The sequence below is a fragment of the Schistocerca americana genome, chromosome 2 (genome assembly GCF_021461395.2).
Source record: "Schistocerca americana isolate TAMUIC-IGC-003095 chromosome 2, iqSchAmer2.1, whole genome shotgun sequence".
NCBI lineage: Eukaryota > Metazoa > Arthropoda > Insecta > Orthoptera > Acrididae > Schistocerca > Schistocerca americana.
In genome coordinates, this window is record NC_060120.1 from 489,035,079 (window position 1) to 489,049,243 (window position 14,165).

Below are 14,165 nucleotides of genomic sequence, written 5' to 3' on the forward strand. Positions count from 1 at the left end.
GTAGTCCATGCGCAAGATAGGCAACATCAAGGATTATGTGGGCTCAGGAGCGCCGTGGTCCCGTGGTTAGCATGAGCAGCTGTGCAACGAGAGGTCCTTGGATCAAATCTTCCCTCGAGTCAAAAGATTACTTTCTTTATTTTCGCAAAGTTATGATCTGTCCGTTCGTTCATTGACGTCTCTGTTCACTGTAATAGGTTTAGTGCCTGTGTTTTGCGACCGCACTGCAAAACCGTGCGATTAGTAGACGAAAGGACGTGCTTCTCCAATGGGAACCGAAAACATTTGATCGCAAGGTCATAGGTCAACCGATTCCTCCACAGGAAAACACGTCTGATATATTCTATATGACACTGGTGACGGCATGTGCGTCACATGACAGGAAGATGTTGTCCCCCAACTAACTTGTACGCTTGGCGAATGGGCAGAAAGATTCTTCTATCTTGCCCGATTTAGGTTTTCTTGTGGATGTGATAATCACTCCCAAAAAAGTGATGATGGACAGATAATAATTGTCTGAAAATAAAAAATTAAACTTTTCACTTGAGAGAAGATTTGAACTAAGGACCTTTCCTTTCGCAGTTGCTCACGCTAACCACGGGACCACGGCGCTTCTGAGTTCACAGTATCCTTAATGTTGCTTATCTTACGCATGGACTACTCAGTGTATATTTTGCTTATTTTTTTCATAGTTCCACACAACTTCTTCCTGTTTTCTCGATTGATCTGTGTTTAGTTTTTCGAGGCCTATCCACTGTGCCAACTTATAACTAAATCTGACGGGGGTGCGATGGGGAGGTTCCCTTGTCAGAACTACTTAACGGGGGTAGGACGTCAAACGGGCCGGCTTGGAGCAGGAGAGGCACCACACGACATTTTAATTTCCACTGTCTATACTTTTACAAATAAATTTATAAAACTTTGTCAATACGACCAGGAAGGATTCAGGATTCAAACTCATAGCACATGTAAGTTCAAAAGTATAACAAAATAATTTTTTTTACATGTGAAATTTCATCATTTTTTTCACTTACTGTTGTGTACATAGTTCCGCGTAGTCAGCGCGTACACAACTTTCCCAATAGAGCGCGCCCCGCTAAGCACAACAGCGCAGGCGCAGCGCTCGTCCGTCTCCGCACTACGAGATGGTGCTGTCTTAGAGACGAACCAAATTCTGCTTCCGCCGATCCGCGTATTAATATGTAACGCAGCCAATGAGATTGCTGCTAACGTAGAACCTTTTCTCCTCGCGGATCACACTCGCACAGTGATACCTGAACGCTCGAGGTATTATAACGAGTGTACAGACCTCAGATTTGTTAGTCTGCATTAGTCTGCAGTCAAGTTTCTGTCTGCGCCTAATAAGATTATCATATTCCTGTACATAGCCATGAAGATATAAATGTACAGACACTTTGTCAAGTATCAGAGATATGTGAGAATAAGATTAACGTACCAAGACCAAAGGAACTTCAGATTGTCAATTTTAAACAGCATCCAGAATGAAGTTACATAATGTCTATGTTTTTTATTATTTTAATAAATGTGTGTGAAAGTTAATCATGTTCTGGTTAAAGTTGATCACTGTCAGTCTGCTACTCTAAGCGTGCAAGTGGCATTTCTGTCACCTGACCTAACGGCAGAAGATAAACATGCCACAATAAGAGCATGAGACATATTGCTGACACTTGCCTACTTCGTTAGAGCGACAAGTCAAATAATCTGATGGTGTGTGTACGGAAGGTCTTACAGTACGCACACCACAATAAGTAACACGTCACATTTTTTCTCGGCCAAAAAAATGGCTCTGAGCACTATGGGACTTAACTTCTGAGGTCATCAGTCCCCTAGAACTTAGAAATAATTAAGGAGGGTAGGTCGTCAAACGGGCCAACTTGGAGCAGGAGAGGCACCACACGACATTTTAATCTGCACTGTCTATAGTTTTACAAATAAATTCATAAAACTTTATCAACACGACCAGGAAGGATTCAGGATTCAAACTCATAGCAATGTAAGTTCAAAAGTATAAAAAAATAATTTTTTTTCGCGTGCAATTTCATCAACTTTTTTCACTTACTATTGGCTGCATTCGTTGCTATAGGTACACTTTTCTTCACAAGTAAGAGAGATTCTTCGATGAATTTTGCACAGCATACAAACCATACTTACAGGTGTATGAAACTCTAGAATTTATTTAATTAATGAAAAAATGAATGAGCTGTTACATTTTAAACTTCCGTTTAGAAAAAACTCAAATTTTATGGTTAATTATCTCAATTTTTTTGCACAGTTTTTAATAGATTGCAAAATTCTAGAGTTTCATACACATGTAAATATGGGTTGAATGCTGTGCAAAATTCATAGAAGAATCTCTCTTACTTGTGAAGAAAAGTGTACCTCTAGCAACGAATGCAACCAATAGTAAGTGAAAAAAATGATGAAATTTCACACGTAAAAAAAAAAAAAAAATTATTTTTTTATACTTTTGAACTTACATTGGTATGAGTTTGAATCCTGAATCCTTCCTAGTCGTGTTAATAAAGTTTTATGAATTTATTTGTAAAACTATAGACAGTGCAAATTAAAATGTCTTGTGGTGCCTCCCGTGCTCCAAGTCGGCTAGTTCGACGTCCTACCCCCCCTTAAACCTAACTAACCTAAGGACATCACACACATCGATGCCCGAGGCAGGATTCGAATCTGCGACCGTAGCGGTCGCGCGGTTCCAGGCTGTAGCGCCTAGAACCGCTCGGCCACTCCGGCCGGCTTTTCACGGCCAGTTTCGGTTGAAAAAAATACGGAATTTGATGTGGGACAATTTGGAATATTCCCGCTTCAGCCCCTATAGTTTCATGAAGTTCCGATAGGTGGCGGCGCTGTACGTAGTGTGCAAAATGGGGACTGCAACGGAGGTGCGTTCCAAGTAGAGAGCTGTCATTGAGTTTATTTTGGCGCTAAACCAAAGCTTCGCAGATTTTCGTGGGCGCACTCAGAATCTGTAATCACCCATCCAACAAAAACAAAGCATAACTGCCCACTACAACTGTAGACTATATTACTAGAATCGTAGTATTAATGATTTACTCTGCCAAATGTTACATCATCAGGTCTTCCTAAAATGCAGTAATTTTCTTTCTTTGAGGATGTTCCTCCGCAGACACGTGATTACCGTGATCGTTCGAAAGGTGACGTCTTGATCTTCATATAAGTCCTAGTAATGTTAGTCGATCTGCATCGGTCGTTACAACTCGTTGATCTGTAATTCTTAGTGGCTTTGATTACAGCTGACTTCAGTTTCTTGCTCGAGACTTCTTATATTTTGATATTCAACTAGTTTAACTTTGGATAGACACTGCCTGACAACAAAAGTTGAGCACCTGGAAGGGGGGCGCAACAGTAGACCCAGAAGATGGCCGCTGCAACTGTGGCCCAAACGTTGTTTTGTTTCTCTCCAGCAGCAGCAGTTTTGTACATTATGATGCAGTACCATACCCAGAAAACTTTAATGTCGACTAACTCTGGCCGTGGAAGCCTACGCAATTATATAAATCGAGGCAAATTTACAAAGAACTTGGCGTGATGAGCCCCTTATTAGTATGCCGTTGCACACCCTTTGGCCTGGATACATGCATTGATTCTGTAAGTAAGAGTGTCACAAAACCGTTGTATAGCACATGCTGAATGCTGGCAAAGTCTCGAGGTCACAGATAGATTGTGTAAAAGTGTGAGAAGTGATTTACCAAATGACCATAAAAATGTGTGAGAAGTGATATACCAAATGGCCATAAAAATGGAAGCAGACAGATGAACACTAACGGAAAAATGCCGCCCACACTGTCACAAGCCAGCACACAGCATTTTACTAGAAATGATGATGAAACTTCCAGAATCCATCTGAAGATGAACCTGAAAAGCTTCGAAAACTGGAGAAGGAATAATAAATAATTATTCAAAAAAGTGACTGGTTGCAGTTTTCTGTATTTACATTCGTTGTATACTCTCCTGAGGAAAAGTGGCCCACAAATGTTGTAACTTAATCTCGATATCCTGTAATGATGGCACTGTGACGACGTCCGACCTGGTTCCACACATATGCTATCGGAAACTGATCTGGTGCTCTTTCCGGCCATGAGAGTACCTCCGAACCACGCTGACAGTTCATCCATGACATATCGTTGGGTCATCAGAGGTCCTCTACACCCCCCCCCCCCCCCCCCACCCCTCCCATCCTCCGCCTCACCAGTCACTACCTGCCATTACCTCAAATAGTACCCGATGCTCCCAACACTGTGACGGCAGGATAACAGCGCTGCGCCTCTAAGAACCATTGGAAAAAAATGACTTCTACTCAAGTCGCAGCCACATTCGCCGACGATGGTGATCTGGGGTAGTGTGTGACTGCGAGCTGGCGCTGAATACAGTGCGATGTCATTCATCAGCAGCCCCTGCTTCCCGCTTACGGGACGACTCCAGGCGCAGCCGTTTGTGTTGTGTTGTTAACAGCATCCTGTCCGCCCCCGGTAGCTGAGTGGTCAGCGTGACAGACTGTCAATCCCGGGTTCGATTCCCGGCTGGGTCGGAGATTTTCTCCGCTCAGGGACTGGGTGTTGTGTTATCCTAATCATCATCATTTCATCCCCATCGACGCGCAGGTCGGCGAAGTGGCGTCAAATCGAAAGACCTGCACCAGGCGAACGGTCTACCCGACGGGAGGCCCTAGCCACACGACATTTCATTTCATTTCATTTCAACAGCATCCTACGTATGGGATGGTAACTCCCCCGTCCGACGAATGTTACGGGATGACATAGAATGTTGCAGGGAGTCCATTACTTGTTCTCGAGTGGCAGGAGCAAAAGTGAAAGGGCTACAGTGTACTTGGTGGACGCCGGCTCATGTGACCGCGCGGTTCTAGGCACTTCAGATCGGAACCGTGCCGCTGCTACGGTCGCAGGTTCGAATGCTGCCTCGGTCATGGATGTGTGTGATGTCCTTAGGTTAGTTAGGTTTAAGTAGTTCTATGTTCTAAGGGAATGATGACCTCAAATGTTAAGTCCCACAGTGCTCAGAGCCATTTGAACCATTTGTACTTGGTGGACAGTACGGCGATCATCTCTTGTCAGACTTGGTCGACTGGAACCTTGACGACGAGTATGCCTGCCCTCACATCCCCATGCATTGCAACATCGGATACTGTCAGATCCGAATGCCGCGTAAATCTGAAAACAGCACTTTTGACCAGACTACCAAACAGAGACTGACGGCGAGGCCCATTTAAAACTGTGTTAGGAGCTGATAACGCTGTCTCATACGAATACGCGGTATCTCCGTGTCCTGCATAGTGATCACTCAGCATCTGACGCTGTTCAAGGCACTTACATGCCTTACCAGGCCTGTTAACAATATTAAACACAAACAACAATAATGGACTCTGGCGGCCATACTACCTATTGCAGAGAATTGCCACTCCAGTCACTTACATACCAGCCAGCGTTGTGTATGTGTTACCTTGACATCCGACCACGTCCTCAGGATGTTTCAGTTTTTTTTTTTTTTTTCAGGCGTTGTTTGTATAATTCGCTAGATTAAGCAGCAGGTAATGGGCGCCTAAAGCTCGGTCTCTGGTTGGTTTCTTTGAAGCTTGCAGCCTTGGTGAAGACGTGATGGATTAGCTACTAAAGAATGAGATTTTCACTCTGCAGCGGAGTGTGCGCTGATATGAAACTTCCTGGCAGATTAAAACTGTGTGCCCGACCGAGACTCGAACTCGGGACCTTTGCCTTTAGTGGAAAAGTACTCTACTATCTGAACTACCCAATCTCGACTCACGCCCCGTACTCACAGCTTTACTTCCGCCAGTACCGTCTCCTACCTTCCAAACTTCACAGAAGCTCTCCTGCGAACCTTGCTGAACTAGCACTCCTGGAAGAAAGGATATTGCGGAGAGATGGCTTAGCCACAGCCTGGGAGATGTTTCCAGAACGAGATTTTCACGTTGCAGCGGAGTGTGCGCTGTTACGAAACTTCCTGGAAGATTAAAACTGTGTGCCGGACCGAGACTCGAACTCGGGACCTTCGCCTTCCTGGGCAAGTGCTCTACCTTCCCACGACAGGCAAAGGTTCCGAATTCGAGTCTCGGTCCGGCACACAGATTTGATCTGCCAGGAAGTTTGATTAGCTATTAACATTATGTACCACCAGGAAAAGTAGTTCCTCTGCTCTTCGTAGCTAGAACAGTAGTTTCCGAAGATGCCCTATCACGTGCGGCTCTTGCAGTAAGCGGAATGGAGTGGCAAAGGGCAGAGGAGTGCCTCACCTGGTGCATGGTGTGGAAAGCTGGCGGGTGCTGGTGCGGCAGCGGGCTGGCCATGCCCTGCAGGTCCGACACGGAGGAGCTGGAGACGAGGCTGCGGCTGAAGAAGCCGTTGGCGCGGCGGCCGTCCGGCGGCGTGGGCGGCGCGGGCGGCGAGTGCATCCCGGAGGCGCGCCGCGGGCTGCGGGCGGTCGTCGCGAAGCCCGACACGTCGCGCAGCTGGCCGTGGCCGTGGCCGTGGGCGGCGCCGAGGCCGCGGGGCGACGCCTCTGAGCCCGACACGCTCGACGAGCGGTTGCGCCCCCACGGCTGGTCCGGCTCCCACTCCGGGTACCCGCTGTCCCGGCTCGGTGGCTGAGGAAAAACCAAAGCAGCTACATACTCTGCACTCTGAGACCCACTTTCCTAGTACAATTGCCCGAACATCTCCCCTTGCGTTCCAATAGCGACTTTAGTTATTTGTACCAGCCCAAAAAACAGTATTATCTAACACAGTCCAAAAACTACAACGTAATACACTGATGGAAAGAAGTAGTTGTGAGACTCAAGCGAAAGTTGGTAGGCGTGTTTCTACATCTGACAGATGATGTCTATTCCAATTTCGCGCCAGACGAAGAATAGTGGCACTAGTAGCGCTACTGTGAGTGTGAGGACGCAAATCAGATTTCCTTTAAATACATGTTGTGACATGTACTGAGCCAAATCCCTCCTCCTCACTTAAGGTGGAAACAAGCTCTACTGAGGGAGGCCAAGAAAATCTCTGCATCACCTTCTCTACCACTCCACCAGGAATTCTGTCATCCGCCACAGCAACGATTGTCATCAAGAAGACCAGCAAGTGTTAGTGCAGCACAACTCGTCACGGATGGTTTTGATCTAAATGAAAGCTGAAAGCATGAATGGTCAACAAAAACAATGGGAACAAGAGCCCATCACCTTGATCCCACAAAGGAGCCGAAAGATTTTGACCTACCGAGGAAACTTTGGTGCTGCCTCAACAGGTTAAGGACTGGACATGGTTGTTGTAGCTACTTCAGGTACAAATGGCACTGGATCAGTTCACCAATGGGTAAATGTAATCAAGAAGAACAGACAATTGAACATTTAGTCCAATGCTGTCCACTTCATTCATACCCTAGAATTCCCGATGACTTGTTCACTCTCACACGCAGCTTAATTAACTGGTTGAAAAATACGGACTTTAAGGTTTAATCTTGTCTTATATCATATGTATATTGTATAAAATCATTTTCCTTATATCAACTGTATACTGTATAAAATCACCAAACGATTAAATAAATAAAAACAGTCATGAGCGTTAGGTACATTTGAGATTGGACGTGGTGACTTGATGTTAGTCAATAATGCCCTCAGAGCTACAAAACCGCCGTTATCAACACCTCACTGAGTTTGAACGAGTTCGTGTAATAGGACTAGGAAATTCTCGATGTTCCTTCAGCGATACTGCAGGAAGACTTGGCAGGAATGTAGCCACTGTACATGACTGCTGGCAGCGGTGGTCACGGGAATGTTCGCTCGCAGGAAGACAGGACTCCGGACGGCCACGTGGCACCACCGAGAGGGAAGGCCATCGTGTTAGGTCGGCTCTGGCGCACCGTACTGCATCTACAGCAGCAGTATGAGCAGTAGTTGGCACCACAGTGGTACAACGATCTGTTACTTCAAGGACAAATTCGAGCCAGATGCCCTGTAGCGTGCATTCCACTCAACCAAAACCATAGCCATTTGCGACTTCTGTGCTGTCAAGCGAGAGCTCACGGGAGGCTAGGGTGGAAGTCTGTTGTATTTTGAATGTTGGTTCTGCCACGATGCCAATGACGGCCGTGTGTTGGTTAGGAGGCCCGTTGAGGGCCTGCAACCAACCCGTTTGCGTGCAAGGCACACTGAACCTACACCTGGAGTTTTGGTGTATTGTGCGATATCGTATGACAGCAGGAGGCCTTTCGTGGTTATCCCACGCACCATAACTGCAAATTTGTACGTCAGTCTGGTGATTAGACCTGTTAAACTGCTATTCGTGAGCAGCATTCCACTGGTTGTTTTCCAACAGGATAACGCTCGCCCACATACCGCTGTTGTAACCCAACATACTCTCCAGAGTGTTGGCATGTTACATTGGCTTGCTCGGTCACCGAATCTGTCTCCAATGGAGCTCATATAGGACATAAAAAGACCACAACTGCAGCGTCATCCACAAATAACATTAACCGTCCCTGTATTGACCGACAGTGTGTAACAGGCGTGGAACTCCATCCCAGAAGCTGTCGTCCGTCATCTCTATAACACAATGCATGCATGTTTGCATGCTTGCATTAAACATTCTGGCGGCTACACCGCTTATTAATGTACCAGTATTTCTCATTTGCAATGGTTGATCTCGCGTTGACAATAACCTGTGATCTTGCAATGTTAATCACTTAAATATGTTTCCTAGACATACGGATCCCCGAAATTTAATTATTCTACGTTAATTATTTTTGGTGTTGTGGTTTTTTGCTCCGCCAGTGTATTAACTATGGCCGGCCGAGGTGGCCGAGCGGTTCTAGGCGCTACAGTCTGGAACCGCGCGACCGCATGCACTGGATCTATCCCTTGCGTCATCTCTTTAGTCTCTGCTGCTACCTGTTTTCTTACATCTGGAGGTGCTACTGCCAAGAGTGTAAAGATCTTATTGATTGGTGTTGGTCTTCGGCTCCCTGTGACTGCGCTGCATGATTGTCATAATTTAACCGATCCAAAAAAGCCCATGCGCTTTAAAAAAATAAATAAATCCACCAAAAAGCTCAATGAAACCTAGCTATATTTAATTAAAAAAATTAATTATCATACAGAACATACATAATGTTAAGTAGTTAGCTTACACTTATTAAAAAAAACCATCAAATTTACTGAGTGCAACTATTTACTGTCACAAGAATATAATTTATCAATATTGCGTTTTAACGTTTCTTGTAATTTAAGAAACACAGATAAACAACATTTACAGTTCTAAAAACAAACTTCAACTTGATGTAGAACTGTAATGACTGCAAAAATTTGCTATCTTTTGGAAGCGTGCAGAAATTTATAGACCTTCACTAATTTCTTGGGTCTTTTATCTCCTAAATTATTTCCTAATAATGACCAAACAAATCGGTAGGTGGAGAAGGTTCTCTCAATGGACGCAGCGCTGACAGGACAAGGAAAGAAACATTAAGAAAGTAGTTGTCAGAATGAGTTAGTGTTTTTAATAAATTAATCATAGGAATTTAAACTGGACTAGTTAACCGTCAATATGAAAAACTAAAAAAAAAAAAAAACAATAAAACCCATAAGAACCCAATTTTAGCTACTGGGTTGAGTTTTTTGAAAGTACCCGGGCTTTTGGGAACCCTGATATGCTGCCTTTGTAACGAAGAGACACAATAACTTGATTAGAATGTGCCGACTTCCTGGCCGGCCGGAGTGGCCGAGCGGTTCTAGGCGCTACACTCTGGAACCGCGCGACCGCTACGGTCGCAGGTTCGAATCCTGCCTCGGGCATGGATGTGTGTGATGTCCTTAGGATAGTTAGGTTTAAGTAGTTCTAAGTTCTAGAGGACTGATGACCGCAGCAGTTAAGTCCCATAGTGTTCAGAGCCGTTTGAACCATTTTTTGCGGACTTCCTCCAGGCCGTAGCGGCGTATTCTGCAGCAGAGAAACACAGAGGAATGGTTCAAATGGCTCTGAGCACTATGGGACTCAACTGCTGAGGTCATTAGTCCCCTAGAACTTAGAACTAGTTAAACCTAACTAACCTAAGGACATCACAAACATCCATGCCCGAGGCAGGATTCGAACCTGCGACCGTAGCGGCCTTGCGGTTCCAGACTGCAGCGCCTTTAACCGCACGGCCACTTCGGCCGGCCACACAGAGGAAGGGCGGATGTGTGAAGGGCGTTGTAGTGCGCTCTCCATGTCGTGTTTGTCAGCTTGCGGACGAGGTTGTTCCTGGTGCGTACCTTCTGTATGGGGACTATACAGCGTTGTTTGTAAGTTAAGGTCAACAAATGTGAATTGAATGAACTAAAATTTAAGGCTCAATGGGGAGTAGTATCATATAAGCACACCGAACAAAAAAAAAAGTCACCGTTGGGAAACTTCACTCTAATGCCACATAACATCTACCCTTGTCTTTCCGATAGGGTGTCTCAGAGTTCGAGGAAACCAGGAACACATGCGTAAAGCCCCGTGAAAACGGCTACCGTCATCTTGGAAGACAATAGTGTGCAGAGCATGCTCATCATCAATAGACGGCAACACTTGACCACCGAGAATGATGAAATAAACATAGTGGTTCATGCTCACGGTGACCTGTATGAGAGCATTCAGGTCATATTGCCAATAACATTCCTGAAAATCACGATACAATCTTTGGTCTTACCTACTTCCTCTAGACATTGTGATTTATCACTGGGCGCTCGGTGCACTCCATGTCTTGCAGTATTTGAAAAGAAACAAACTCGTGATCCATCGAACAGCACAAGACGCATCTGGTCAACTACTGTAAAGTTTCTGTGTTGTCTGACTCACTGAAGACGTGCAGCATTACGTGTCGCTTTGAGCAACGACTTTCTAGAACTCTACATGTCCTTTGCATGCAGTCCCCTTCGCAGTGTTCGTTCGAAATGGATTGCGATAGATCTGAATTCAGTGACAGTTACAGTTGTGTAACTACCGTAGGTTACAAGCAAACATAGACTACGGCAGTTCTCCTGGGAGGTTTCCAGGTACGGCCGCACACGCTTTACCTGTTTGTTACGTGTCTCGCATATCTATCGGTCGTTTAAGTATTTTGATCTATTTGCTTGTGCATGCCGTCAGTGTCTTACTAGATTACCCTAGAACCCAGAAACCGGAAGCGGTGAACGGTTTAGAAACCGAGGGAGGATATATGTAGGGCTGTATAACATATAGAACATTTTTGTTCTGCATAGTTATCCTCCTATTGTATTTATAGTAGCGTTGAAATTGCCAATGTTTAATTCAGGTTTTATTCGAAAATCGTTAATATTATACCGTCCCCAAAGAAATACTAAGAAACGACTTAAAAACAGTATTTATAAAGAAGAGACATTTAAAAATTGTAATAATTTCTCTGTGTAAGTTTCCAGGGCAAAGAAATATACAGAGCACTCGAAACAAAATGATCTAAAGAGACGACAAGATACGATCTTTTGTTAATTTTTTAGTCGTCTTGACTTCTCTTGTCTTGGTTGCGTGTAGACGGACATCTTGCGAGTGCTGGCAAATGTAAGCATATTTGCACTGATTAAGTAGATAATATATTGATTTAATATTATTGTTCACTTTTAATTTGTAAGAGGTGATCCCGATTTCATGTCCGTCTTCCTTGAATTAACCTGCATTCGAGTAATTTACAGTGAAAAAATCGCAGCAGCCGATGCAGCCAACGACGCCATTACGTGGCGATATTAACTTATAAAAATTAGCGGAAGCGAAAAACTCGCCCGCTGTTAACATAATATACATTTTTCTCCACAGCCGCCCGACGTTGCAGAAAATATGTAGCTTTAAGATTCTTATTTTCAGTACAGCAGCCGAGAGCCAGAGCCAGGACTCCGACTACAATGCAATGTTTAACGGAGGTAAGAAAAAATATTCTCGCGCGTGTGTGGGCCGCAATTGTAATTAATAACTAAAGATTTTTTGCTTTAAAGTGAACTGACTAGCCAAGGAAATTAATATCAAAAGTTTATTCCATTGTTCAACTTATATGATCATGTTTTAAGATTCAGCGAGTCTTATGTCCATTAACCTAATAAATAATTTCCACTGAAGATTAATATTATTTAAAAAAGAGACAACTTCACAAAAGCATTTAATTGTAAATCAAAATTGAATGAAATATCATTTTGATTAAGGCCCACCACGTAAGTCGGCAACAATCACCATTACCAATCGATTTCTGTAGCAAATAATAATTAAATTACGACGACCGACGGGCGCGAGTTCGAAAATTATTAACTTGTAACGTGAAATAGAGAGATATTGTAGTAAAAAAATACCGATTAACTATATAGCGCTAGAAAACGCAGTTTCTCAAAAAAAGGTAAAATTTAAAAAATAAACATATCAAACATCGCTTCAAAATTTCATCGAGCTTATATAAAACATGGTTCCGTTATTCATAAACAACTTCCACACTTATCATAATAACAGGAAACTCTTGCCTTTGATCTTGAAGAAGAACGTTCTATTGAGTACAAACCAGCAATAATTATGTAGATATTTTTATGTTTGTGCATGTCAACTGTACTTGCATCAAAGGCAATTGCTTTGATTACATAAAAGCGCAGAAATTATACGATCTACTAATTTTTTTAACATTAAACGATGTGCGATTCTAAGTATGTGCAAAACAGACAAACAGAAGTCGTCGGTCCCCAGTTTCTCTCTCACACTTTCACTTATGTTTTACTACCTACCAATATTACCAGTACTACCGGTCTACATGTAATCCTACCATTCAGTACGTTATTTATATACTGTACCAAAACTAGTGACCTATAGTTTTGGAAGATCGCAACTCTAATGAGTTCAAATGGTTCAAATGGCTCTGAGCACTATGGGACTCAACATCTTAGGTCATAAGTCCCCTAGAACTTAGAACTACTTAAACCTAACTAACCTAGGGACATCACACACACCCATGCCCGAGGCAGGATTCGAACCTGCGACCGTAGCAGTCCCGCGGTTCCGGACTGCAGCGCCAGAACCGCTAGACCACCGCGGCCGGCCTCTAATGAGTGTAGCAATTCCTGTAGAGTTTGAAACTGATTGTCACTGACACGGCGTGACACTCACCTCCAGTCTCCGCCTGGTAGGATCCTTTTAGGATCACTGTTCTCGAAAATTCTTTCCAGATTAAAACTTGTACCGGGCCAGTACTCGAACCTGGGACCTTTTCATTTCGCGAGCAAGTGATCTATCGACTGAGCTATTTAAGCGTGACGCACACCCCGGCTTGACAGGTAGGATATGAGGTACTTGATGAAATAAAGCTGTAAGGTCATGTCGTGAGTCGTGCTTGGATAGCGCAGTTGGTAATGAACTGGCCCGCGAAAGCCGAAGGTCTTCGATTCCTTGTCCGGCACACAAATTTAATCCAACAGTAAGTTTCAAATCACGACAGCTCCTTCCTACCATTTCGTCACGTCTCCACAACTTACTACACTGATACCATTAAAAGTGTCTAGTACAGACATCACTTCACTGCCACGAATTACCACGGCTGAGTTAGGCCACATGTACCAGTTCACTGCCATCACTAACGACAGAGCTGGGCTACTTTTTACCAGTTCTACACCATCTGCTGCGCTCCAAATCGGCCAATGTGCTGTTTTATAGAGGGTGACTAATATTTTATATGATGAACTTATACACTGTCCAGTCACATTAATGTCACCAACTGTCGAAAGCGTGAACTACCACTTTTTCAATCCAGACTGCTGTGAGAACAGAATCAGTGATGTTCTGGAAGGTACCGAGAGGGATCTGGAACCATGCCGACTCCAGAGCCATGGTGAGCTGCACTATGTTTCAAGGCTGAGGATCCGTGGCGCCAACAGCCCTATCGAGGTGGTCCAACAGATTCTCGACTGGGTTTAAATCCGTGGAGTCTGCGGCAAAGTCATCCTAGAGCTCTTCTAACAACGCACGTACACTGTGAAATGTCGCTTTGTCCTGCTGGTAACTGTCATCTGGCCAAGGAAAAACAAACTGCGCGTAGGGATGGATGTGGTCCCCGAGGAGAGATGTATACTTGTGTTGATCCATTGTGCCCTC

At 44.2% G+C, this 14,165-nt stretch overlaps 1 protein-coding gene across 1 annotated transcript in view; it reads right to left on the reverse strand.

Moving 5' to 3' along the window:
- Nucleotides 1-14,165, reverse strand: part of LOC124594116 (E3 ubiquitin-protein ligase lubel) — a 468,996-nt gene that overhangs the window by 191,464 nt on the left and 263,367 nt on the right. Inside the window, exon 8 of the mRNA XM_047132473.1 lies at nucleotides 6,320-6,670. Within this exon, the coding sequence (XP_046988429.1) occupies nucleotides 6,320-6,670 (351 nt within the window). The remainder of the gene's footprint in view (nucleotides 1-6,319; nucleotides 6,671-14,165) is intronic.